Source organism: Natator depressus, chromosome 1, assembly GCF_965152275.1.
Source record: "Natator depressus isolate rNatDep1 chromosome 1, rNatDep2.hap1, whole genome shotgun sequence".
NCBI lineage: Eukaryota > Metazoa > Chordata > Testudines > Cheloniidae > Natator > Natator depressus.
In genome coordinates, this window is record NC_134234.1 from 130,908,762 (window position 1) to 130,934,957 (window position 26,196).

The 26,196-nt window shown below is 40.7% G+C and overlaps 1 protein-coding gene across 4 annotated transcripts in view; it reads left to right on the forward strand.

Annotated features, from left to right (window-relative positions):
- The window catches only part of WWC3 (WWC family member 3), a 170,557-nt gene that overhangs the window by 65,722 nt on the left and 78,639 nt on the right, over positions 1 to 26,196 (forward strand). For all 4 annotated transcript variants that reach the window (XM_074966515.1, XM_074966528.1, XM_074966521.1 and 1 more), the window contains exons 4-6: positions 7,030 to 7,106; positions 9,610 to 9,689; positions 25,458 to 25,587. In XM_074966515.1, the coding sequence (XP_074822616.1) occupies positions 7,030 to 7,106; positions 9,610 to 9,689; positions 25,458 to 25,587 (287 nt within the window). The remainder of the gene's footprint in view (positions 1 to 7,029; positions 7,107 to 9,609; positions 9,690 to 25,457; positions 25,588 to 26,196) is intronic.

Here is a 26,196-nt window from a genome sequence, read left to right on the forward strand (position 1 = left end):
TCCAGGAAGTTTTTGGAAAGTGTAGGGGACAATTTCCTGGTGCAAGTGCTGGAGGAACCAACTAGGGCAGAGCTCTTCTTGACCTGCTGCTCACAAACCGGGACGAATTAGTAGGGGAAGCTAAAGTGGATGGGAACCTGGGAGGCAGTGACCATGAGATGGTAGAGTTCAGGATCCTGACACAGGGAAGAAAGGAGAGCAGCAGAATACAGACCCTGGACTTCAGAAAAGCAGACTTTGACTCCCTCAGGGAACTGATGGGCAGGATCCCCTGGGAGAATAACATGAGGGGAAAGGAGTCCAGGAGAGCTGGCTGCATTTTAAAGAATCCTTATTGAGGTTACAGGGACAAACCATCCCGATGTGTAGAAAGAATAGTAAATATGGCAGGCAACCAGCTTGGCTTAACAGTGAAATCCTTGCTGATCTTAAACACAAAAAAGAAGCTTACAAGAAGTGGAAGATTGGACAAATGACCAGGGAAGAGTATAAAAATATGGCTCAGGCATTCAGGAGTGAAATCAGGAAGGCCAAATCACACCTGGAGTTGCAGCTAGCAAGAGATGTTAAGAGGAACAAGAAGGGTTTCTTCAGGTATGTTAGCAACAAGAAGAAAGTCATGGAAAGTGTGGGGCCCTTACTGAATGATGGAGGCAACCTAGTGACAGAGGATGTGGAAAAAGCTAATGTACTCAATGCTTTTTTTGCCTCTGTCTTCACGAACAAGGTCAGCTCCCAGACTAGTGCACTGGGCAGCACAGCATGGGGAGGAGGTGACCAGCCCTCTGTGAAGAAAGAAGTGGTTCGGGACTATTTAGAAAAGCTGGACGAGCACAAGTCCATGGGGCTGGATGCGCTGCATCCGAGAGTGCTAAAGGAGTTGGCGGATGTGGTTGCAGAGCCATTGGCCATTATTTTTGAAAACTCATGGCAATCGGGGGAGGTCCCAGACGACTGGAAAAAGGCTGATGTAGTGCCCATCTTTAAAAAAGGGAAGAAGGAGGATCCGGGGAACTACGGGCCAGTCAGCCTCACCTCAGTCCCTGGAAAAATCATGGAGCAAGTCCTCAAGGAATCAATTCTGAAGCACTTAGAGGAGAGGAAAGTGATCAGAAACAGTCAGCATGGATTCACCAAGGGGAAGTCATGCCTGACTAATCTAATTGCCTTCTACAACGAGATAACTGACTCTGTGGATGAGGGGAAAGCGGTTGACATGTTGTTCCTTGACTTGAGCAAAGCTTTTGACATGGTCTTCCACAGTATTCTTGCCAGCAAGTTAAAGTAGTATGGGCTGGATGAATGGACGATAAGGTGGATAGAAAGCTGGCTAGATTGTCGGGCTCAACGGGTAGTGATCAATGGCTCCATGTCTAGTTGGCAGCCGGTATCAAGTGGAATGCCCCAAGGGTTGGTCCTGGGGCCGGTTTTGTTGAATATCTTCATAAATGATCTGGAGGATGGTGTGGATTGCACCCTCAGCAAGTTTGCAGATGACACTAAACTGGGAGAGGTAGATACGCTGGAGGGTAGGGATAGGATACAGAGGGCCCTAGACAAATTGGAGGATTGGGCCAAAAGAAATCTGATGAGGTTCAACAAGGACAAGTGCAGAGTCCTGCACCTAGGACGGAAGAATCCTATGCACTGCTACAGACTAGGGACCGAGCGGCTAGGCAGCAATTCTGCAGAAAAGGACCTAGGGGATGAGAAGCTGGATATGAGTCAACAGTGTGCCATTGTTGCCAAGAAGGCTAATGGCATTTGGGGATGTATAAGTAGGGGCATTGCCAGCAGATTGAGGGACGTGATCGTTCCCCTCTATTGGGCATTGGTGAGGCCTCATCTGGAGTACTGTGTCCAGTTTTGGGCCCCACACTACAAGAAGGATGTGAAAAAATTGGAAAATGTCCAGCGGAGGGCAACAAAAATGATTAGGGGACTGGAACACATGACTTATGAGGAGAGGCTGAGGGAACTGGGATTGTTTAGTCTGCGGAAGAGAAGAATGAGGGGGGATTTGATAGCTGCTTTCAACTACCTGAAAGGGGGTTCCAAAGAGGATGGATCTAGACTGTTCTCAGTGGTAGCAGATGACAGAACGAGGAGTAATGGTCTCAAGTTGCAGTAGGGGGAGGTTTAGGTTGGATATTAGGAAAAACTTTTCTCTAGGAGGGTGGTGAAACACTGGAATGTGTTACCTAGGGAGGTGGTGGAATCCCCTTCCTTAGAAGTTTTTAAGGTCAGGCTTGACAAAGCCCTGGCTGGGATGATTTAGTCGGGGATTGGTCCTGCTTTGAGCAGGGGGTTGGACTAGATGGTCTTCTGAGGTCCCTTCCAACCATGATATTCTATGATCTTCTCTTTCTTAAGTTTTAATGGTAACATTTTGTGACGACATAGTCATATGTTAACATGGTAATAAACATGATGTTAACGATAGCAGCATTATAAATTTAAGTGCGAGATCAAGTAGTGAAAATAGACTTGAAACAAAAACCCTGTTTAAAAAGTATTTATCTTTAATAATTATCTTTAATAATAATCTTTAATATTTCTCGTGGCAGTTGCAGTTATGACAAATGCAAAGTAAATGAATTCATGTTTGACTGTTTTCTCAAGTGCATATGTCTCTTTTCCTCTAAAGTAAAAGCTATATTTGACTGTCCTTCTTTCCAGCTTCACTATTTTAGTTCCCTCCTAACACCTATAATTTGTGAATAATTTTTACATGGTATGCCCTCTGGTTTCAGAATATTTTAAAAAATCTATCACTATAGGGTTAATGTTTGTTTAAAAATCAAAAATGTTTTTTCAGAGCTGTGCAAAAACCATCTTACATTTTTCTCTGCTGTTTTCTGCAACAACTACTTGAGAATTTGTTTTTGTTGAAATAATCAGTGAGCTGATAAATAAAACTAAGTTCCTTTAGATATTGGAGTTGTAAGGAACTTCTTGAGTCTTTGTCCTTCCCTCCCTGTTGTCCCAGAATAATATTAATAGATTTCAATAACATCCTTATTAAATTCTTATCTATTCTTGGTGTGAATCCAACTCTCTGAAAATTACCCTGATCTAATATATGTACTCCTGTAACAATGGCCAAAAAAACTTTGTTGGGCCAAGGGATCAGTGGCAAAGTCCAATATCTATCAAACCACTAGTGGTATGTACTGTTGGAAAGCTGAGAAATAGCTTTTGTTTTTGGCCCTTTTGGTTTCTGAGGTATTGGATACCAAAGTCATACTACTTAGATTGCCATCTTGCTTTCTTCCCACTTATAGTCTAACATGGTTTTAGTTGCTGGTATTGCAAAAACTATTACAGGCTGAAACTGGTGCTTTATGAAGCATTTATATCTCAGCTCTTTTGGCATGCAAGATTAGCTGCTAAAATAATGTCATAATTGGAATGGGGGAAAAAAGCAAATTAATATAATTTGATGTAATTTTAAAATAGGAAAGTCATCCAATTTATAAATATTTTTCTTTATTTTTCAAGACTTTCAGTAGTTCCACAAGACTTTAGTTCCGCTAATTTTGATAACCTATTTCCTATCATTTTGCACAGGGCAGTTTTTATATAAGTGGAGAAAATATTGGGAAAATAAGGTCTGATTTTTTAATTATTATTATTTTACTGTTTTATGTGATTGGACTGTTGTAGTTCTTCTACCCAGAAAAGGTAAACTGCGTATAACAGCAGCAGAATTGGACACAAACAATTACTCAGACTTTGCTGGGAGAGTATCCATAGGAAAGGTACAAATACTAACTAATTTTTAAGTTTCTGGAACTATTGAGATGTGTTGCTGGCATTCCCCAGAATCAGAAGCCTAACAAAATACTGGAAAAATATTTGTAATAAACTGTTTCACTTGTGCTTTAAGATCTAGAAACATTTTAGACCAGTAAAAATGTTTTCAGTATCAGTAAACATTTCTAAATATTGGTCTCTGACCAGTTAGAGCAGTTCTGGATCTGTGGAGAGCTGGTTTGTCGAACGATGATCGTATAATCCTTCTTGTTTCCATCTGTCAAATCAGATTAAAAGACAGTTTAAAAATACATAGACCTTTCTATGTATACATATGCTGTAAATTCATCAAGGCTATGTGTTCATGAGCAGGGGAAGGTGAGATCTGTATGTTTGCAGGTGGAAGTGGAGGTGTCCATGAAACTCTTTCACTCTTAAATTGTGATCAACACTATGAAAAAGTTTATGAAATTCTGGATTAGAGATTTCAGTTCATGTATTGATAGCAATTGCACGACATCTTTTGGCAAGTTACTGCATGGTTTATTCGGTATTATAAAGTTCTTTCCACAATTGATCAAGACACACAGCAGAATGAAATGCTGAGCTGTCTTATAAAGTGTCAGGCCACAGCTTCATTAACAATGGGTAGAGAGGGACTCTCCCCTCATCCTACTCTCCTGAAATACCAGGCATTTTATTGGGCCTAGTGCTGGGCTAAATGGCTTCACACAATAAAACCAGCAAATTAGATTTTGCAGTCTCCAACCTAATCTCTTGGATTTAGCCCACTTCAGAATCCTTTTACTACCTCAGTCTGCAAGGGCTTCAGGTCTCCCCTTTTCTGTACACTCCAACAGGTCCACCAGCCATTTTCTGGGACTCTTAACCACATTTACTTCTGGGAGCTGGCCCTTTTAGCCTTTTTATCCACATTAGACACTGGCTGCTAATTGCTACGAATTAGATATTCCTGTATTACTTCTTAACATTAACTATTCCTTTTAACCAACAGGACTTCCATGGCAAAACCCAGACCTCCCTACCCGGACACCTTGCTAATTTGGCCCCAATGGAAAAAAAATCCTTTCTAATCTCAAAACAGGCATTCTGGTCAGATCCACATGACTGAATGAATGAGGGGGCATTAAAATTAAACATTTCTTGTTATAATTTAAGGCCATTATTACTCATTTATGCCTAGGATGGTGATGGAAAATAATTTTCCCAACTCTCAATTTTTTTTAAACAGTTACTTGACATTATGTTCCCCTTCAGTATTGCATTAAACTGCACACATTAAATTCTCTTTTTCCTAGAGTATGAAGAGACATTGTGTCACATCCTTGTGTGGGGATAATACCAAAAAATCCCACTGCAGTAACATTTTACTTTAAAAAGGGGAACGACACAAGAATGAGGACGCTTGTTAGATAGAAATTAAAAGGAGCTGTCAGAAGGATTAAATGCCTGCAAGCAGCATAATAGAGGTTCAGATTAAATGTGTGCCCCAAATCAGAAAAGACAAGAAGACCACCAAAAGAATGCCACTATGGCTAAACAGCAGAGTAATGGAGGCTGTAACAGGCAAAAAGGCATCTTTTAAAATTTGGAAGTCAAATCCTAATAAGGAAATGAGAAGGTGCATGATCTCTGGAAGGTTAAGTGTGAAAATATAATAAGGCAGGCCATGAAAGAATTTGGGAAGCAACTTGCTAAAGATGCAAAAACTAACAGTAAGAATTTAAGTACATCAGAAGCCTGCAAAACCGGGATGGAGGCCAATAGTCCACCAAGGTGTTAAAGGAGCAGTCAAGAAAGACAAGGCTATTGCAAAGAAACTAAATTAATTCTTTGCATCTGTCTTCACTGGAGAGGATGTGGGGGAGATACCCACATTAGAGCAATCCTTTTTGGGCAACAAATCTGAGGAACTGTCCCAGATTGAGGTGTCGATAAAGGGAGGTTTTGGAACAAATTGATACATTGAACAATAATAAACACTGAAACAAGCCTGTGTGGCAAATAACTGGAAGGTAGTTAATGCATTGACAGTTTTTAAAAAAGGCTCCGGAGATGATCCTGACAGTTACACTGGAATGGAAGGTAGCAGCTTTTAATCAACAGACAGTGCTGTTATATAGCAATTCAGGATAGATAGTGAATAACTTTAGGTACACACAAGATAACTTCCCAGTTAGAATTCAGCCCAGATTGACTTTTGAAATCTTGTACCGTTATAAAAGAAAGAATATGTTCGTGTATGAAATGATGTTGCATCTTGGAAAACCTCAGTCTACCAAAAGAGAAAACACAAAGGTGTCTTTAAATTGAAACTCTGTCTTAAGAGAAGTTGTGATGAGATTATTAAAACACTCACTATTGAGGGGTTGTAACTCTGAGAGTGAGGACATTTTTGAACTGTAAACTTGATGTGGTTACTGAATGCACTTAGTTGCAAGCAGACAGAATTTCATCAGTCTGGGGTGGTTGAGCTGGAAACTGATATTGATGTGGAACAATTTCTCCTAGTTTTCTGTTCTTACAAGGGCTTTATTAAATTGAAATTTGTGATGATGTGATTTTACTTCCTTTATATGTATTTGGTACCAGATTGATTCACATTCTGTTAGATGGTTCAGTCCAAATTTTGTCCAGCTAAATAAATTCTTATATTTATTGCATATAAATGCCATACACTTAACTAACAGCCAAAAATGACTTCTATCTGTAATCATGTTGAGGAGGTTGTAAATAAAAACTGTGTTACCATAGGAACATTAAATTTGTTAAATTTTTATTAAAGTTCTTTAACTGCAAGAAAAATAAATGGAAAAATCCATTAAACATACTGTCAGCTACTGTTTAGAAGAAATCATTTTGGCTACAAACATTTCTGTGTTATACTCAAAAATAATTACACTGAGCAAGTCTTGCCACAGATGATTATCATATCCTACAAAGACGTCTGGAAGTTGTAGACAAATAAGCTTGTTCCATCTTTGAAATAGAATGACTCAACTTTGGGAACCCTGAATGACGTGTAGCCACACTTTGACAAGTATGTACTTTTTTTGGCTCTGATCCCGCAAAACAGTTAAGCACATGCTTAAGTGATTTGCTCAGTTGGGGCTTTGAAGTTTTAGAAACCTGTTTGGACTGGGTAGCCTATTGGTACAATTTACATGGCATACAACCCACACACATGATCATTTAACACATTGAAAACGTGAAAAATTTATTATAAAATACCATTGTTTTCCATTTGTTTAGCATTCTCTGGATTTTCAACTAATACCAAGTATGACCCATATCAGATTAAAGCAGAAATAGCAAGCCGACGTGACAGAGTGAGTAATCTTTTTTGATGTTATGTGATTAAAACAATGCTGTACCCACGCACCCACCATTAGACTTAGAAGTTGTGTATGCATACTTTTTAAAACTGCACATGTTTAAAGTGCTCTTCTACTCTTGAACAATTATTTAATAAAAATAGCAGTGTGGTTCCATATTTTCTATGTCTCAGTGATTCCAAATATTTTTTTTTTCTGTTTATAAGTGTAAAGAATTTTTTTTCTGAATGACAGACACACAAACTCAACTTGTATTTTAAAAATAATTTCCTTTCTGTCTCGAGCATTACCACTAGTAGCAAATATGCTGCAAGCCAAATTCTGTCCCCAGCAACACTTGTCAAAACCAATTGTCTTTAGATTTTGCTATTGTGTTCCATAGGGTTCTATAGATGTAACTGAGGTCAGGATGTGGCTCTGTGTTGAGAACTCAGTGATCAGTTCAGTTGATGCACAATCCAGAATAGATCGTTTTCCCAGGGCTGCATCTATAAAAGAATAAAAAGTGACAAATAAACCCTCTCCCCCTACCGCCCACCACTCCATCACATACTATGGTAAGCATATATAACTCTGAACACATACAGACCACATCTGTTGTATAAGAAAGTACCATTTTTACTTAACCATTTTTAGGTTAGAACCATACTTTGAATATTGTCTCGTCTGAAGTAGTTACAGTGGTAGAGGGGAAAGTTATACTTTTGTTTCCAAATCTGTCAGTGTTCCTAACGAACAGTAAAATTCTACACGTTTAATGGAAGCTAGTTAGAGGTCCACAATTAATAAAACAGCTTAGAACTTAAGGCCCACCCTATATCTAAATTGCGTATTCCTTTTATTAATGGATAAAATGGGACTTAGCATGCCAGATGCTCAATTCATTAAATAAATAAAATACATATCCTTGAAGGGTGGTGGTCCTGTTTATGACTTCATGATTTAGTGACCACTTTTCACAGGAGTGGCTCTGGAAAATAAATTATGTTCACCACCCATCAAAGGCATGTATTCTGTCAGCATGCATTTACAACATAGTGTATGTGATAGACCTAATGTTTAGAAAATGCAGCAAACCAAACAAGAAAATATAGCAAGTTAAAATGTCACTCAATTTGTCTAAACAAGGCTTAAAGAAAATAAGTGACTTTTCTATTTGCATATGGATTACCATCTCTGTCCCCCCCCCGTAGTCGAACAATAAAGTGACCATGAAATACACCTTTTTACTTCCCCGCATAGGGTGAACTTCTGTGTTATGCATGCTCATGTAGATGGAATTAATATAAAGAGTGCAATATACTATACACCATTGAATATGTAAACATGGAAGATATTAGTGATATATTTTCTTATTTTAGCTGAGTTTATTTTATAGGGTTGGACTAGATAATCCAAGAAGTCACTATATACTGCCTGTTTTGATGTGATGATGATGTGATTTCTGTTTCTGCGGGGCATGAGGAAGACGTCATGTTAATCATTTTGTCACTTACTGATTTATATACGTCTTATCAGTGTTTCAGATACATCGTAGAAAATCTGCTAAATCTCTGGGCGACTCAGTTTTTCTGTTTATGAAACACATTTTCCCTTTTTTCTGTGGCAGTAGGTTGACGGCATCATGTATTTAAATGCGTATATAAACAAAGGAGAGCCTGTCCCAAAACATATAACATTTTTAACCAAAAATATAACACATCCATACACAGAATTATGTCTGGTTTCATATCTGTTACAATAAGCATCAATTAAGAAGCACCTTTATTAAAATCGTGAAACCTGGTAGTAAATGTCACTGCAGACATGCACCAAATTTTGGGGAGATTCTAATGAACAGCTCCTTATTATTACATTACGTAAATGATCCGCCAGGCAACTTTCACTATTTACTGCTGCCGAAGGGTCACTTTGTACTTCTGTTTTAGAATACAGAAATAAAAATGGGCAGATGAATCATCACAGTCTCTAGTGACTTTAAATGAACATTCTTCCCATGGAAAAAGCCATAGTGCTGAACCTCTTCCCCTTCCCGGCTGCCTGACGTATAGTTTTCAGTATTGTTGGGCAGGTTTTTGGGTGGCTGTCTACTACAGGGTTAGATGGGAAATCACTGTTCTGGGGAAGATGGGAAATGACATGTAGACTGAGACTTGTTGGCTGTCAGAACAAGTGATAGCAGATAGCATAGTAGAAGATTATACAAAGAAGCAGCTGCCTTTTACATTTGGCAGTGTTGTTCCTTTGTGAGCATTGTTGGGTTGGTTTTTATTAATATTTCTATAAAGCATTTGTTGATTTTGTTTTTCTGTAGATTAAAAAACCAAACAGATTATCACTTTTCACTTTGAAAATACTAGTCTTTGAACAATGCACAGTAATTTTAAATTCTTGAAAGAACAATTATTTGAAGAAGAATTATTTGAAAGAATAATAATAGTTACTCAGTGATTTGCTGCCATAATGTATTTTTGCTTAAAAAATATTTTGTTTTAAGCTTTCTAGACTAAAACGAGAGTTGGCACATATGAAGGAAGAACTGCAGTATAAAGAAAAAGGAGTGGAAACACTACAAGAGTGAGTTGGGAGGTTGTGGGGGGGGGGGATTTTTCTTTTTCTTCCTGTTGCCGTATTTTCTTGTTACCTAACTGGAAGTGTTGCAAAGCTTTATTTAATGCACAGACTCCTGCTGCAAGTTTTTATTTTTGCATAGGAATTGTTCTTTGTTTTTGTTTTGTTTTTTTCTTACTGTCCCTACTTAGACAACCGCGGATGGTGCTAACAATGTGCTCTCATTGATAAGGCAAACTGAGGTAAGCAAGATTGGCTGGAATTATTTTGGATAAAGATTCCGTTGATTAATGTGCCAGCAAGTTTATGAAAAATTGGCAAAATATGCAGAAATTGATCAATTTTTGTATTTTAGACTATAGTAATTCCCTTTCAAGCTTGCTGTAGAAGTGGTGTTTGCTTACTATTACAACTGAGTGTTGTCCTTAATTTCTGACTTTCAGGCATCAATCTAAAAACAGGCAGCTGCTTTCTTTTCCATTTTAATTTCCATTTGCTAAAGATGGTACTTAGTAAGCAACAACAAAGTTCGTACTTAAAAGTTTAAGAGAAGAAAACTCTCGTCAGGCCAAAGTACTTCATTGGCAAATATTAACTAGACATCCTCATGCACAAATGTCTTTTAAATTGACTACATCAAGTAACTGCGAGGCCTAAAAACAGTCAGAGGTATAAAATAGAAGACCAATTATGAATATACTAAAGTAATGGAAAATATATAGTAACACACAAAGAAACTGTTTGTTTAATATAGTGAAAAGACCTTGGCTGTTTCAAGACAAGCAATAATTCAGAATACTGTATGTATACTAAGGTAGCACATACATACATAAAAATTTATGCCTTACACAGTGACTTAATAATGTCTTAGTTTTAAAAGTTTCCCTTCTTTCCCATGACGTGAGGTTAACTTAAAATGAAGATGATAGGTTTCCAATTTAACTCTCTGTTCTGGTCTGTGAAGGATTAGTCACCTCTCTAGGAAGATCCAAGAACAAAGAAAGTGATTTGAAGGCAATTTCAAACCTTTCTCTTGTATGGTTTTGTGGGGGTGGGGGAAACAACCTGAGAAGTAGTTGTGAACCTAAATATTAACGTCTAAGATTTTAGTCTAAGTTACATTGCTTACATTAGGGAGAAAAAACCAATAATTACTTTTAAAGTAGGATTTTGTGAATCTGATCAACTAATAGTTCTTTAGGTAACTCTGATGAGATAGGTTTCAGAGTAGCAACCGTGTTAGTCTGTATCCGCAAAAAGAAAAGAAGTACTTGTGGCACCTTAGAGACTAACAAATTTATTTGATCATAAGCTTTCGTGAGCTACAGCTCACTTCATCGGATTTAAAAGTTCAGACATAACTGTTCTGTGCTTCAGTGCTTTAATGCTTGTTTATCACTGACACTGAAGCCATGATATTGCTCCTGCTTTGTCTCATTTCTCATCCATTATTGTTTATTGAAGGCAGCTCTATGTCTGTTAGTGTATTATCTGAAGCTGTGATGGAATTTTCTTCAAGAATTTCTCTAGAGCACTCTTGCTTTGCTCATCTCTGTATGTTCTCCACAGTGACTTCTTGACTTATGAGCCAGGAGATATGTGGTGTTTTTTTTTTTTTTTTTTTTTTAAAAGGCTGCTCTGGGAAGGCTTGTTTTTTGGATATATGTTTTGAATCCGGTGTGAATCTGACATTTTGTTGTATCAATCCATACAGAGAAAGTGCATTGTCACAAAATAGACAGCCAAGTAGATCTTCTCCCCCATTCTTTTAAAATGGAAAACTTAAGTTTTTTGCAGGTGCTTTAAGCTCAGTCACCTTGTTAATTCCTCTTCTGCTGCAGAATTTCTTTAAAAACTTCAGTCTTCACCGCTGCTTTCTGTCTTCTCGCTAGGCTATGTCAAAACTATTTTATTAATTACATTTTCAAGTAATTACCAAGTATAAAATAGCAGGAGTGAAGTCTTAATTGTTTGGTTTGCAGTCATGTGTTTCCTTTCATTTTTAAGTCTGATTTTAAGCAATGGTAGGAATCATTGTGTTTTGAGCTTTGCATCTGAGTGAATGTTAGGTCTTTAAAACCCTCGCACAGCTTCCAAACAGCAAAATATTATGTGCAGTTAGGGGCCTGAACCTAATACTACTGAAGTCAGTGTTAAAACTCCTGTTGACTTCAATGGTCCTGGACTGAGACCTAGAAGATCAGACAGATTTTATTATAGGTGGGGCAGGTAGTGCTGCCTGTTAAGATTGCCTGACACTTCCCATTATAAGACCCTGTTTTCAATTTACTATGACTTTGCCAGACTTACACTACTTGGGCTGAAATTTTCCGTGCTAGATGTCTTTCTCAGTCTGAGCTATATATTTATTTATTTGTTGGTTTCAGCCAAAATGGTTCAGAGGTTTTGGATAATGAGGCTAGGGGGACAATACATTATTTTGCCTATATTAAAAAAAATTCTGTTGACCTTTTCTTTGAATAGCTCCACTGACCCTGTCCTTCAGAGCAGGGACTTGATATTTGCCTGGGTGGGAGCAGGACGAAGCAGCGGGGATCCTTTGTGTGAGGGATATGCATTTTGCCATCCCTTTGAAAACCTGGCCAAGTTATAAACCTTTGAAAAAACACACTTTTTGAATGCTCAGTAGAGATTTTGATTTTAGCAGGTAACTTCTCTGTAGATTCCATGTTTTGGTCCATCACCGCTCCTTGTGCTGCCCAGATTGCGCATGGCCCATCTCCACAGCGAGACTGATCACACTGCAGCCCAGGGCTACAGTGACAAAGCTTGACTTTCCCTTTAATGGCTTCTCCCAGCTGCTCCAGGCAAGGGTGGGGCCAGATAATGGACCCGAGGGCAGTGAGGCTGTCTCTCCTGTGTGCTCAGTGACCCCCTTCTGGCACCCATGCAGTGTGGAGGAGTAAGCCATCTGATTTGAATGCAGAGGGGACAAAAGCCAGCCAGATCAGTTGGTTGGAGGGAACACTGAGATAGAACAAGGAGCTGGGGGAGCAGGGAGACTGATAATGGCTGGACAAGGAGGCTGAGACTAGGAACTACGGTAGAAGGGGCAGAGGGAAGGGAGACAGATCTGACAAGGAGCTGAGGTGTGGGAAGAGAATTGGGACTGGTGGGGCAAAGAGATTAGGACCAGGAGCCAAGAAGGGGAGAAACTGGGCTTTGGAGCTAGGAAGGGGTTGAGGATGGACACTGACTATATGAGAACCCCAGGGGAGCCAGTGGTGGATGAGGGGAGGGACAGATAGGAGGAAGAGCCAAGAGTGGGGAACTGGGGCTGCCTAGGAAAGAAAAAAAAAAAAGACTGGAATAGGGTGTGGGGACTGAGACTGGGATTGATCTGAGAAGCGGAGAGTGGGAGAATAGGGCAAGGAGCCAGGGGTGGGAAAGATACAGGAAAGAGGCAGGTTGGAGGTGACTGACCAAAAGGGGTCAGTCTTGGAGGGAATGGGACCACTGGCAAAGTAAGTGTGTGTGTGTGTGTATTTCATCCCTCTCTAATCCTGGTTTGCATAGTGGATGACATCCTATGCTTGCTATTATTTACTCCGTTGGCTCAAGTGGAGAGGTCTGTGTGGTAGATCTAAAGGTTCTAACTCTGCTGATGAATCTTGGGGGCGTCAATATGTTGTCAATTTCTGTCTTTTCACTATACTTTTTTTTTTTCCCCCCAAATCTGTGAAGTTACGTTCACACAAACTATGCTAAAAGAATATTGCTAAGGTTGTAAATATAAGCACTCAAAAGTTAGGAAATGCCAGAATTAAGGTTGCCTGTGTAACCATAATTCACCCCCCTTATGCATATGATATAGTCTTTAATTATTACTACTACTACTTTTCCTTTATGCTGTTTTTCCTTGTGAGGGTTGCGGCGGCAGCATGGAGAGTAGGGAGGACCAGACCCCCTTTTCCTCCACAACAGATTCCGGCTCCTCCTGGGGGATTCCCCAGCGTTTCCAGGCCAGCCAGGAGACAGAATCCTTCCAGCATGTTCTGGGTCAGCCTCGGGGCCTCTGCCCAGTGGGATGTGCTCAGTAGAGTTCCAACGGAAACTTCCCAGGGGGCATCCTTATCACATGCCTGAACCACCTCAACTGGTTCCTCTCGATCCGGAGGAATGGTTGCTCTTCTCTCAGGCCCTCCCGTATAGCCGAGCTCCTCACTCTGTCTTGGAGAGTAAGCCCAGCCACCCTGCGGAGAAACCTCATTTCCACCACTTGTACCTGTGATTTCATCTTTTCGGTCAGTACCCAAAGTTCATGACCATTGTTGAGGATGGTGATGTAGAGTGACCCGTAAACCAAGGGATTCATCCAAGAGCTCTGCTCCCACTTCACCACCACAGATCAGCACAGAGCCCGCATCACTGTCGCCACCTCACCAATCTGCCAGTCAATCTCCTGCTCCCGCTGGCCATCACTCATGAACAAGACCCTTAGATACTTAAATTCTTCCACTAAGGGCAGCTACTCCCCCTTCACTTGGGACAGTGATTACGTGATTACATAATACTTCTTCCTCAGGATCTCTGCCTCATTCCATGCACAGGATGAACCTAGTCTAGGGATCCCTACTCAGGGATTTGTGGAAAAGGAGACTGTTGCATGAAGGACCACTGCCTGATTTTTTGCAGAAGTCAGGTGGTGTGTAGTGAATGAGGTAGGAGATTGTGAGAAGACAAAGAATGATCTCATGGTTAAGGCAGTTGAATGCTGTCCTGTAGAATTGGATATTATCCCTGCCTTTGATACAGAGTTTCTTTAGCATGCGAGGCAAGTCACGTCAACTAAACTTTTCACAGGTGGTTGTTCGTTTTCTGGTTGCCTGACTTGAGACCTTGGGGTCTGATTTACAGAAGTGCTGAGCTCTCAAAGCTGCAACTGAAGTCAATGAGAGTTGTGCTTTGAAGTTATAAAGAGCTAAGGACTCTGAAAAATTAGGTCCGAAGTGTTTAAAATTGAGCATTCAAATTTAGTGGAAACTTAAGCTTCATTTTTCTGTGACTCAGTTCCCCATATATTAAATGAAGATAATACCACCGTGTCACCTCAGAGCAGTGTTGTGAAGGTAAATTAATAAATGTTTGTGAAGTACGCAAATTTTATAATGATGAATGCTGGAGAAAGGCCCATGAGGAAATTAATAATTCAATTTTAAGAAGAGGGTTTGAATAGTATGCGGTAAATAAAGCATTGAACAATGAGGAGAAAACAAAGTAAGTGAGCATCATCCAACCTGCTCAGTAAGGAAGGTCCTGTTGACAAAATAGAGTCTGATCATGTAATTAAAGGCTGCATTGTAATCTGTAGGCACAAGGTGGCCAAATTAAGGTTGCATAGGTAAACGTAATTCCAGCACTTTTCGGTTTTTGAGTGTTTGACCTTGCAACATCAATCATGTTCTTTTAACGTAGTTTTCTTGTATAATGTAGATATAAAATTACAGCAAATGTGGTCCCTGAGAAAACACCAGATATGACTAGCGCTATAATAACAGGAAAAAAAAGATATAAAAATAGTGTGAAAATAAAAAAGGTATTGTTTCTGGTAATGGGATGGTTTCTGCAGAAAACCTGTCTTCTTTACCTGCTGTTGACCGAAGACTTGCAGAAAACTTTCTGTGGTTAACTGAAGGCCTGCTGCCAGGATCAGTGGTGTAAAATGCAGATGATGTAACACAACTTTCCATTCTTTTAGGATGTAATCTATTGTGTGATATGGGAAATCAGCTGGTAGGGTTGGGCAGTGGTTTTTTCAGGGTATGTAGAGTAAAAAGGAGTATTATAGACAGTAAATTGTATTACTGCACATTCAATTTTATCCTATTAGTTGTTGTCTCTTGACAACTTAAAAATCGTGTTTGAAAGCAAAACATTTTTATAGGGGCCAATTTAATTTTGGAAAAAAAATTCATAAGTTTATTATTTTTAATAAAGATCACACATTTTCTTTCTCTTTTACCTCAGAAATATCATACAAGATAAATTTGCAGCAACAGTTTACTTAAGAGTTGAATTTGATAAGCCCTTTTGCTACCACTAACAATGAATCTCACCATTTACAGCCAATGGTTCTTTAACCTGTGAGGCAGCTCCTCATGTATGTGAGCCCAAGACGTCTCTAGAAGGATACAGGTCTTTCAGGTATATGTGGTCACTGAGGCCACTCAGCCTGCAGTACAGGTAGTAGAACAAAAAAATAAACATGGCGACTGTTAACTGTAATGTCTGTCTCTGCTCCTACCCAACTTTGATGGGCCTGTTTAACTGTGGAGATGGAAGTATGTAGCAGGTGAAAAGATACCGGAGTTGAGGAGCTGTGGTAACTGGGAAGCTCCCAGATTCTTGCGTGCACTGCAGACCTGCTCCCTAGTTTGAAAGTTGAAGCCAAAGAGCAGAAGAGTGGTGGCTGGCTTCTTTTAAGCTTCGTTGTTTAGAGCAGATGTCCATTCTGTTCTGTGCTCCCAAAGGAGAACACATGCATCAAAGGATCCTACCATTATTCCTCTGGTAAGTGGGAGCAAAGGACAGAGAAGGAAAGCCACTAGTGCATGCCTGTCAATAGTCCTGATTTGGTTGTAACATTCCCAGGTTTTGAAAACTTCTTCTGGGAAACTGCAATCCCGGACTGTGGCAAGCAGCTACTCAAAAGCCCATACCTTTTTCCTCGCCAGCTTGCTTCTCTTAGGTGCAGACAGCTAGATCCTAGCTCTGGCTTCCTGCAGCTGCCTGTAGAACTGTGCCCAGCTGAACAAGGAGCTGGAGGCCAGGTTTTTGCACTGAAGAGAGAGACATGCAGTAGGTAGTAGTCCACTGAGCAACAGGGAAAGAAGCCTGCACACTTTTGGGGGAGCAAAAATAGTCAGCAGGGGATAGATGTCACAAGTTATGAGGGGAGGTTATGGACAAGAGGAAAGAAATCAGAGCAGTGTTATTATCAGGGTATGGTATTTTAAATCAACTAGTGGTCTGGGAACTACTGGAGTGTTCCATGTGCACTCTGGTGAATTTGAGAGGATTTCTCTTTCCTTTTTTTCTCATGTTGTATGAAGAAAATAACCTGCTCAGAGGTTACACAAATATGTCCTCCAGTTGGGGGTCTGGCAGCTCCTGGGTTCCTGCTGGTTTGGAGAATTGTTGCCAACTCCAGGAGAGTGGGGGAGAGAAGAGAAAAAAGTATAGCAACAGCGGGGGTTGTGGGAGAATGTGGAGAAGAGAGGGAAGGAAGGAGAAAAGCAGTGGGGAAGGAAATGGGAAAGACTGAATGTGAAGGATCTGGGAGGGGAAAATGCAAGGGGAATAGCATAGAGAAAGGGAGATAAACTGCTAAAGAATGAAAATGTGGGAAAGAATACTGTGAAGCTAAGAGTGGGGGGCTTCACAGAGGGGCAGAGACTGGAAGAAAGAGGCAGAGGAAAATAGGACAGCACTGTGAGAAAGCTAGTGGGAAGAAAAAAATCACCAAAATGCATAAAAAGAAAAACTTGAGGATGGAAGAAGAACAGACCGAAACAAGAGGGGAAAGTGAATGAGAATTTTTTTTGCAGAGTCTAACACAAAAGGACCTGATCTTGTTGTGGCCTCTAAGTGTTACTAAATTATAAATGGTACGTAATAAAGAATGGATAATTAATATATGAGATGTAGAAGTGAGAACAAGGATGGGGGGTGTATTTGTGTGTGTGTCCAAGTACAGCTCAAGTTACAGATGAAGGAGGCTTCCATGCAGAATCCTGTCACTTTAAGTCAGTCACTAGCATAATTCTCTGTGCTGTGCATCAAAAGTCAAAATGAAAAGTCTTGCTGCAAAGAAAAGGCAGTTAGGGTGGGATTTTCAAAAGTGCTCAGCATTGGTCTAACTCTGCTTCTGTTGAAGTCAATCCCATTGGTTTAAATGGGAGCAGAATTAGGGAAGTGATGAGCAATTTTAAAAATCCTACCCTTAATTCCCAAATGAGGGCTCATACCATTGAATTCTCTTAGGGACAAATGATTCACCAAATGCCCAACCTGGAGAGCTCTGTAGCTCCTTGGCCCAAAAGAAGGGACGAAGTTCTTATTTAAAGATGCAGTTAGCATTGTAGTGTAAGGCCTTGTCTACACTGGCAAGCTTCTGCACAGTAAAGTAGCTTTCTGTGGTGTAGCTCCCGAGGTGAACACACTGCCAAGCCACTTAGTGTGCAGAAACTGCACAGTTGCAGCACTGTTAAAAAAAACAAAAAACAAAAAAAAAAACAAAACCAAACCACCCCGACGAGAGCTGTACAGCTTTCCGTGCCAGGACTACTGTGCCGCAGCGCCAGTGTAGACACCCTGGCGATTACAGCACTGCCATTGGTCTCCGGGGAGCGTCCCACAATGCCTGTTCTCGCCTCTCTAGTCATCAGTGTGAACTCTGCTGCCCTGTCCTCAGCAGTTTCCCTTCAGCGCTCTCTGAGCAGTGCTGTAACTCTCGGTGATGTAATTCTGCCAGTGTAGATGTACCTTAAGAAACACAGACAATCTGTACCATCCCACTCTCGTAAAGAATCCAGGATGTAGACTTCCTGATTTCTTTGCTAAAAGGAATGAATTCACAATCACAGTAAAATAACTTTAAAAAAGTAATTCTGTTTTCAAACCGTATTTTCACTCTCATGTAGCTTTCTCAGAAATGGGTCTGGTGGGCAAAAAACTCTTACTTGGGCTCATCCAAGTATTGAGGGATTTTTGTTTTATCAAAACTAATGAGTATTGTTGATTGAGGGCCTCATGAAAAATGTATCTTTGGGAGGGAGGAAAAATGCCAAGCAAAGAATGGCAAAACATTTTTTATGCTCACATAATTAAATAGTTAATTTTAAAACTTAAAATATGCTTTCGGCCTGATGCTCAATGGGGACAAACGTCTTTCAAGTATTTGAAGAAATATGAAGAAAAATTAAGTTAGGATCATAGAAATTGCTAAGAAGGATCAGAATTATGGTCCATCTAGTCCAAAATCTTGTCTCTGACAGTGGTCAATACCAGATATTTCAAAGAAAGACGGAACAATCTCCATAATGGACAATAATGTACTCAAAGGGGAAGTTTATTTCTGTCTCCTGTTATTTAGTGGTTTGATTATGCCTTGATGACAAACAGTTTGTGCCTTACCCATTTTTTATTGTATCTAAGGCAGGGGTGGGCAAACTTTTTGGGCCAAGGGCCACACATCTGGGTGGGGAAATTGTATGCAGGGTCGGGGCAGGGGGTTGGGGTGCGGGAGGGAGTGCAGGGCGTGGAAGGGGGTGTGGGAATGGCTCAGGGCAAGGGATTGGGGAAGAGAAGTGTATGAGGGGGCTCAGAGAAGGGGGTTGGGGTGTAGGAGGTATGCGGTGTGCAGGAGGGGGCTCAGGGCAGGGGTGCAGGAGGGGTGCGGACTGCGGGAGGGAGCTCAAGGCAGGGGGTTGGATGCAGGAGGGGTGCGGGGTGTGACGGGGCTCAGGAGAGGGAGTTGGGGTACACAGGGGTGCAGGGGGCTCAAGGCAGGAAGTTGGGGTGAAGGAAGTGTTCGGGCTCTGACCCGGTGCCACTTACCTAAAGTGGTTCCGGGGTGGCGGCGGCGTGCAGCGGGGCCAGGGCCGGCTCCCTGCATGCCTGTCCTGGCCCCATGCCAGACCGCTCTGGGGAGCAGCCGGAACCATGTCCCTGCATGGCCGCTGGGGTGGGGGCACAGGGCTCCGCATGCTGCCCTTGCCAGCCCTCCAGGTACCTCCCCTGAAGCTCCCATTGGCCGCGGTTCCCTGTTTCCAGCCAATGGGAGCTGCAGGGGGTGGTGCTTGAAGGCAAGGGCAGCGCACGAAGCCCTCTACCCCCTTCCACTCCCCCCCCCCCCGGGACCCCAAGGACGTGGTGCCGGTGCGGGGCGGGGCCTGTGGCACCATGGGGGGGAATCCTGTGGGCAGGAATGCTGCTACTTTTTTTTTAATATATGGATATATCTTCTTAGTGTTGCCTTCAAAACTAGCAATTTATGAATGGGAATATGACTTGGAAGAATATTAATTAATAGTAACTGTCATAAATATAAAGGGAAGGGTAATCACCTTTAAAATCCCTCCTGGCCAGAGGAAAAATCCTTTCACCTGTAAAGGCTTAAGAAGCTAGGATAACCTCGCTGGCACCTGACCAAAATGACCAATGAGGAGACAAGATAATTTCAAAAGATGTGGGAAGGGAGAAACAAAGCCTCTCTCTCTGTCTGGGTGATGCTTTTGCCGGGCACAGAGCAGGAATGGAGTCTTAGAACTTAGTAAGTAATCTAGGTAGATATGCGTTAGATTCTGATTTCTTTAAATGGCTGAGAAAATTAAGCTGAGCTGAATAGAATGAATATTCCTGTCTGTGTGTCTTTTTTGTAACTTAAGGTTTTGCCTAGAGGGATTCTCTGTGTTTTGAATCTAATTACCCTGTAAGGTATTTACCACCCTGATTTTACAGAGGTGATTCTTTTTACTGTTTCTTCTATTAAAATGTTTCTTTTCAAGAACTGAATCCTTTTTTCATTGTTCTAAGATCCAAGGATTTGGGTCTGTGGTCACCTATGCAAATTGGTGAGGATTTTTGTCAAACCTTCCCCAGGAAGTGAGGTGCAAGGGTTGGGAGGATTTTGGGGGGAAAGAAGTTTCCAAACGACGCTTTCCTAATAAAAATAAACCCAGATAAATGTTTGGTGGTGGCAGTGGAAGTCCAAGGGCAAAGGGTAAAATAGTTTGTACCTTGGGGAAGTTTTAACCAGGCTGGTAAAAGTAAGCTTAGGAGGTTTTCATGCAGGTCCCCACATCTGTACCCTAGAGTTCAGAGTGGGGAAGGAACCTTGACAGTAACTTTGTGTATTCTTTTGAACAAATGTTTCCCAAATAATTGGTACTAAGCCACTGATGTCTTCCAGGAAGGGTCTAGGTGTGTCACCTGTCACCCTTCCAATCAGGTCCCGCCTCCATGTGTGCCCCAAAGCACTAATCCTGACTTCTCTCTTCTGCTGGGCTGGGGCAGCAGGCAGCGATGTGGGGAGCAAGATCTGGGCAGCTGCAGCAGTAGCGTGGAGGAAGTGGCCGGAGCTAGTGAATGGACAGTTAGCAGCCTGTTAGTGGTCGCAGCCCAGCCATGGGGGAAGAGGGGCCAGCTGGGGGGTAAGGGGGAGAGCAGGACTGGGAGACCAAGGGCAAGGGGGCTGGGGAGAGCCAAGCGTTGGCTTGGGGGCTAGGATGGACTGGGGAGGGAGGAGCAGGGGGCTGTAGGACTGAGTGTAAGGGAAGCAGAGGAGCTGAGTAGCTGCAAACAAAATAAAAATGTCTGTTGCACAATTACATGATTTAAAAAAAATAGTATTTTTATTTTTTTACACACACACACTGGTGTGTGTGTGGAATGAGGGTGGGGATGGATGATTAGCAGATTCCTGGTGGGTCGCCTTAGTAAAAAGTTTGGGACCCACAGCCTTAGAATACTAGGTCAGCTTGGATTGACTGTATGGCTGTCAATCATACTGTTTACAGTATAATCGGCTATGACCCTTTGTCTGAGAAAATAAAAACTCACTAGTCAGCCTCCAACCCTCCCCCAGAACATGAATAAGCAGATACTTACCTGTAGAATATTCCACTTGAAGTTAAATATCTTTCTTTTCTCTAGATGTCTTCTTGTAGATGTCAAGCAATAGAAAGGGGCCTTCTGGCCTAATACTTGAATTGAATCCAAGTTCTTGATATTAACGTGACCTTGGGTTAAAGCCAAATACTTTCTGTATTATATGAAATTCTTAGTGAGTTAAGGTCACTTTTTCTACTGTGGTTTGGTCTGATCTGGTCAGAATCTTACCTGTGCTGCCAGCTCATATCATTCAAAAATCACGAGTCAGGCCCAAAAGAATCATGAGATTGTTAAAAGTAACACCTTTACGTCCTCTCTAGTGTTTGAAATTTCAGGGTTCATGTTTCCCACCTTTTCTTTGCAACCAGGAGGTTAGTGACATGACTCCAGGAGCTAGGTCTTTCAGTAGATCAAAATATCACAGGACTCTCAATAGAATCACCAGAATTAGCATAATTGCTAAACTCACTGATGGCTTATTTACCTGGTAATAGGTTTCCTTTCTTTTTTTTTTTTTCAATTTATTTTTTATTTATGTCGATAAGACTCCATTGAAAATGCAGTTTCATCAGATTAGTTTATGGAAAGTGGGTGGTGGTAGGCACATGCTGTATGACGGGCAAGCGACGTGTCTCTTCAGGCTATATATAAAGTTATTCTTACACAGTAAAAAGAAAAGGCGTACTTGTGGCACCTTAGAGACTAACCAGTTTATTTGAGCATAAGCTTTCGTGAGCTACAGCTTCACATCCGATGAAGTGAGCTGTAGCTCACGAAAGCTTATGCTCAAATAAATTGGTTAGTCTCTAAGGTGCCACAAGTACGCCTTTTCTTTTTGCGAATACAGACTAACACGGCTGTTACTCTGAAACCTCTTATATAGTAGTGTATTCTGTGTCATATTTTAGTATTTTCAGTGTAGCTGGCAAATTATCATTTTTATTATCATTTTCCTCATTCCATATTGCAATTCAACAGCCTCTCTCCTTCAGTAAAGTTTGAGTTTCTGCTAGTCAGCACTGAGTAGCTCAAGATTGTGTCAGGGTTCTGCTAGCTTGGAGTAGCTTAATGACATCTTGCTAGATAGGACATCAAAAGTAAATCTTTGTTAATCGACTCCAGGCACCTAGTTGTCCTCCTTTTGTGGTGGCTGTCACGCTGTCTGGAGTGGCTCATGACCGTGAGTGCCTACCTTAGGGCAGACATCGCAAACTGGCGGTATGTTCTATAATCGATTTCACCAACGTAGTAACAAATGTGAACTCCCAAAGTACTGTAATAGTCTTATATGGAGTCACAGCCAGGCCTCTTAGACACTCCAGTCTATTTTGCCACCCAGGCAAACTGGACTATGTGATAAGTGGTCACTTACAACAAAAAATCACAAAATATTCCAGTTGCACCCAGTCCAAAGACAGCAGTCACTCACCCAGGTCAATTTGCACCCCAGATCTCACATTAAATACAACGCTGGCAGCCAAGATATATTAGTTGAGAGAAAAAAGGAGTTGTTCAGAGGTTAAAGCAGATGAAAATATATGTACTGATGAGTCACAGTCTATAACTTTGAAAGGTAGCAAAGATGTAGTAATCTGCCAGTTCACAAAAATTTTTTAGGGCTACGCAGAGTAACTCTGGGGACCTTAGTCTTCTCTTTCAGTTAGAATCCAAACAGTCCAGAGATGAAGAATTCTTCCTTGTAACCATATTTATAGCCTCTTCTCACACAAACCAAGCTGACAGCAGCAGTTCCCACACAGGCCCCTTCTTCCGGAGGGTGGGGAGGTATGCACTTTACAAAGTCTTTGATCCTTGATCTCACACAATGGCTCATTTTTGTTTAATGAACAGGATTTAAAACATCTTGTAAGAAACCAGCATTTGCATTCTTTCTTGTTCGATGGGTTACTTAGTTATAAGGCTATATACAATACAGATGTTTGCTGTTATGTTCTGACTTGGGGTACAGCTGAGTGAGAACAATATATGCAGCATCCTACAAGCATTTTATAAACCACTAACCACATTCTTACAATCTTAACATATACTATTTATTTTGATAATGCTAACACACAGATAAGCAAGACTGGTTTCTAACTATGCACTTGTAAGTGTTCAGTGAGGCCTGGGGCTTTGTCATAAGCTGGCACCTGGTCTGCCAGCCTCATGGTGGCTATAAATCTTCTCTCTCTGTTTATCTTGTATCATTCTGCTAGAATATGAAAGATAATTTCCTGTGGTATGCTTGTTCCCTATCATAAATACTTGTTCGCACTTTGATATTTTTATCATAATTTTCATTCTATCTAAGCCACAAATCCTTGTCCTTTTTTTTTTTTTTAATTTATAATACTCTTGCGGCTTTGACAATACTCTTGTCAGCTTACCAGAAAGAATATTTTTGAGCTCTTAGTATCCATAGTATTGTCAAGTAAATACAGTTTGTGAGTATTCTCACTTTGTATTACTCAATCTTTGTATTGAATTATGAGAGATCTGCTGACAGATTTCCTTTATTAGCTGTGGCATATAGCCCATAACAGTATTCTTACTAGCTCTCCCCCTATGTGTGCTTTCTCCCCCTATACACACTTTCTTTTACACTACTGTAGGCATAGAAGTTGAGGTTAACATTAACTTTAGTGAGTGGCTGGCTAAATCCCCCTGTCAGCTTTGAAATCTCAATCGGAGTGTTTATTCTAGAAAGATCTGTAGGGACTCTGGTCTTATTTTTAATTGGTATCTTTACGTGAGTTGTGAGGATGAGGTAATGGGAGAGAGTATGTAGGTGTTGGTCTGTCAATGATTACTGATAACAAGTTACCATAATCAGCTAAATTGTTGACAGAATGATTTAATGGTTGAGCAGCAGAACCCACCAGAGATATCTGGACCTGCACTAGGTCCGTCAGCGCCCTAACAGATCTTCCCCCTGAAAGAAGCTGACCTTAACCTGGAGCAAGAAGTGGTCTGGCTATGATAAAGATGTTATCTTCAGACCCCCAACTCACAGACCAAAGATAAGATCCAGAGTGTGTCCTGCTATGGATTGAGTTGGAAATTTTGTGGGAGAGTCCTGTGATTTCAAGCTGGCCATGAGATCCCATTTTGATGTGAACACTGAAATTCAGCAGAAAGAATAAGTATTGATTATTCCTAGTTTAGGCTGGATATCAATCAGAACTTCTTGACCCAAGGAAAATTGTGAGAGTCCCATCACTAGAAACTAGACTGAACAAAGTCCTAGGAAATATGCTGTAAAGAGCAAGGATGGTGATTAATTGGAGAGGGTTCAGAGAAGAGCCACAAGAATGATTATAGTACAGTATTAGAAAATATGCCTTATAGTGGTAGACTCGAAGCTCTATCTACTTAACAAAAAGGTTAAGGGGTGACTTGATCTCAGTCTAGAATTACCAACATGGGGAACAGATATTTGATAATGGGCTCTTCAGTCTAGCAGACAAAGGTATAACAAGATCCAGTGACTGAAAGTTAGACAAATTCATACTGGAAATAAGGTGTAAATTTTTAACAGTGAGGGTAATGAACTATTGGAACCAGTTACCAATGGTTGTGGCGGATTCTCTATCCCTGACAATTTTTAAATCAAGATAGGATGTTTCTTTAAAAGATATGCTCTAGATCAAAAGGAATTATTTTGGGGGAGTTCTATGTATCGTGTTATACAGGAGGTCAGACTAGATGATCACAATGGCCCCTTCTGGCCTTGGAATCTATGAATCAATGCTGCATTGGCAGGGTATTGGAGCAGCTTACACTAAGGGGTCTATTTCAACTTAACCATCTGTGATTCTACTTTGTAAGTTAATTTTATTACATAAAACTGCCTTTAGAGTGTATGTTTATGTTGCATGAACTGTGAACTCTGGTTCCGGAGGTTAAAAACAGGAAACTTGTCAGTTCTGGGGAAGCTGAGTTGGGCCAACTGCATTGCCATTTAAGTTTCCTGGTTTATGGTCAGATAACTTCAGAATGTTATAAATACTTGGTGTTTGTTAATTCAAAGTAAATATACCATTTTATTCTTATAAATGAAGTGGCATATTAGCAGCCAATACTTTTGGAACTTTTGCATAATTAGTTAACTTTTAAATTTCTCTGAATTTTTGCAAACAGGATTGATCGTAAAATGTCAAATGCTCATACAAATTATAAACTGGATGAAGCCCAGGCCATAATGAATGAGCTCCGAACCATAAAGAAAGCTATTTGTATGGGTGAGAAAGAAAGGCAGGACCTTATGCAGGTAAGAAACTTTCTACTGGATGAATAGCTGCAAAAATGTAGCTTCCCCTGGTCTCTGCTGTTTTCCCTTGTTTGTAGGTGCATAGGAATTGCTAAACTGAATCAGATAGTGGTCTGATCTAGTCTGATATTCTGTCTGACATTGATCAGAAGTAGAGGAAAGGTGCAAAACCCACATCGTGGACAGATTATGCAGTAACATGCTTTTCTGGAAAGTTTCTTACTCATCCCTATCCATTAGTGGTTGGCCTATGTCCTGAGCCTGAGAGTTCATATCCCTGAATCATTATACCCTAGATAGTATAACTAAATCTTATTATTCATATAAATGTCTCATCTTTATTTTAATCCATGTAAACGCTTGACTTCACGGATACCTTGAGTTTCACAGAGTAATTATGTTACATAAGAAAATATATTCTTTGATCAGTTTTACATTACTTGTCTTTAATTTCATTTTGTGTTCTCTTTTTGTTTGTATAATGAAACAGGGAATGTGCTAACCCACTTATTATTTTATATATCTCTATACCATGTTTCCTCCTATCTTCTTCAAACTATGAAGTGTTTATTTTATTAATTTATCCTCATTTAGAATCTATCCAGGCCT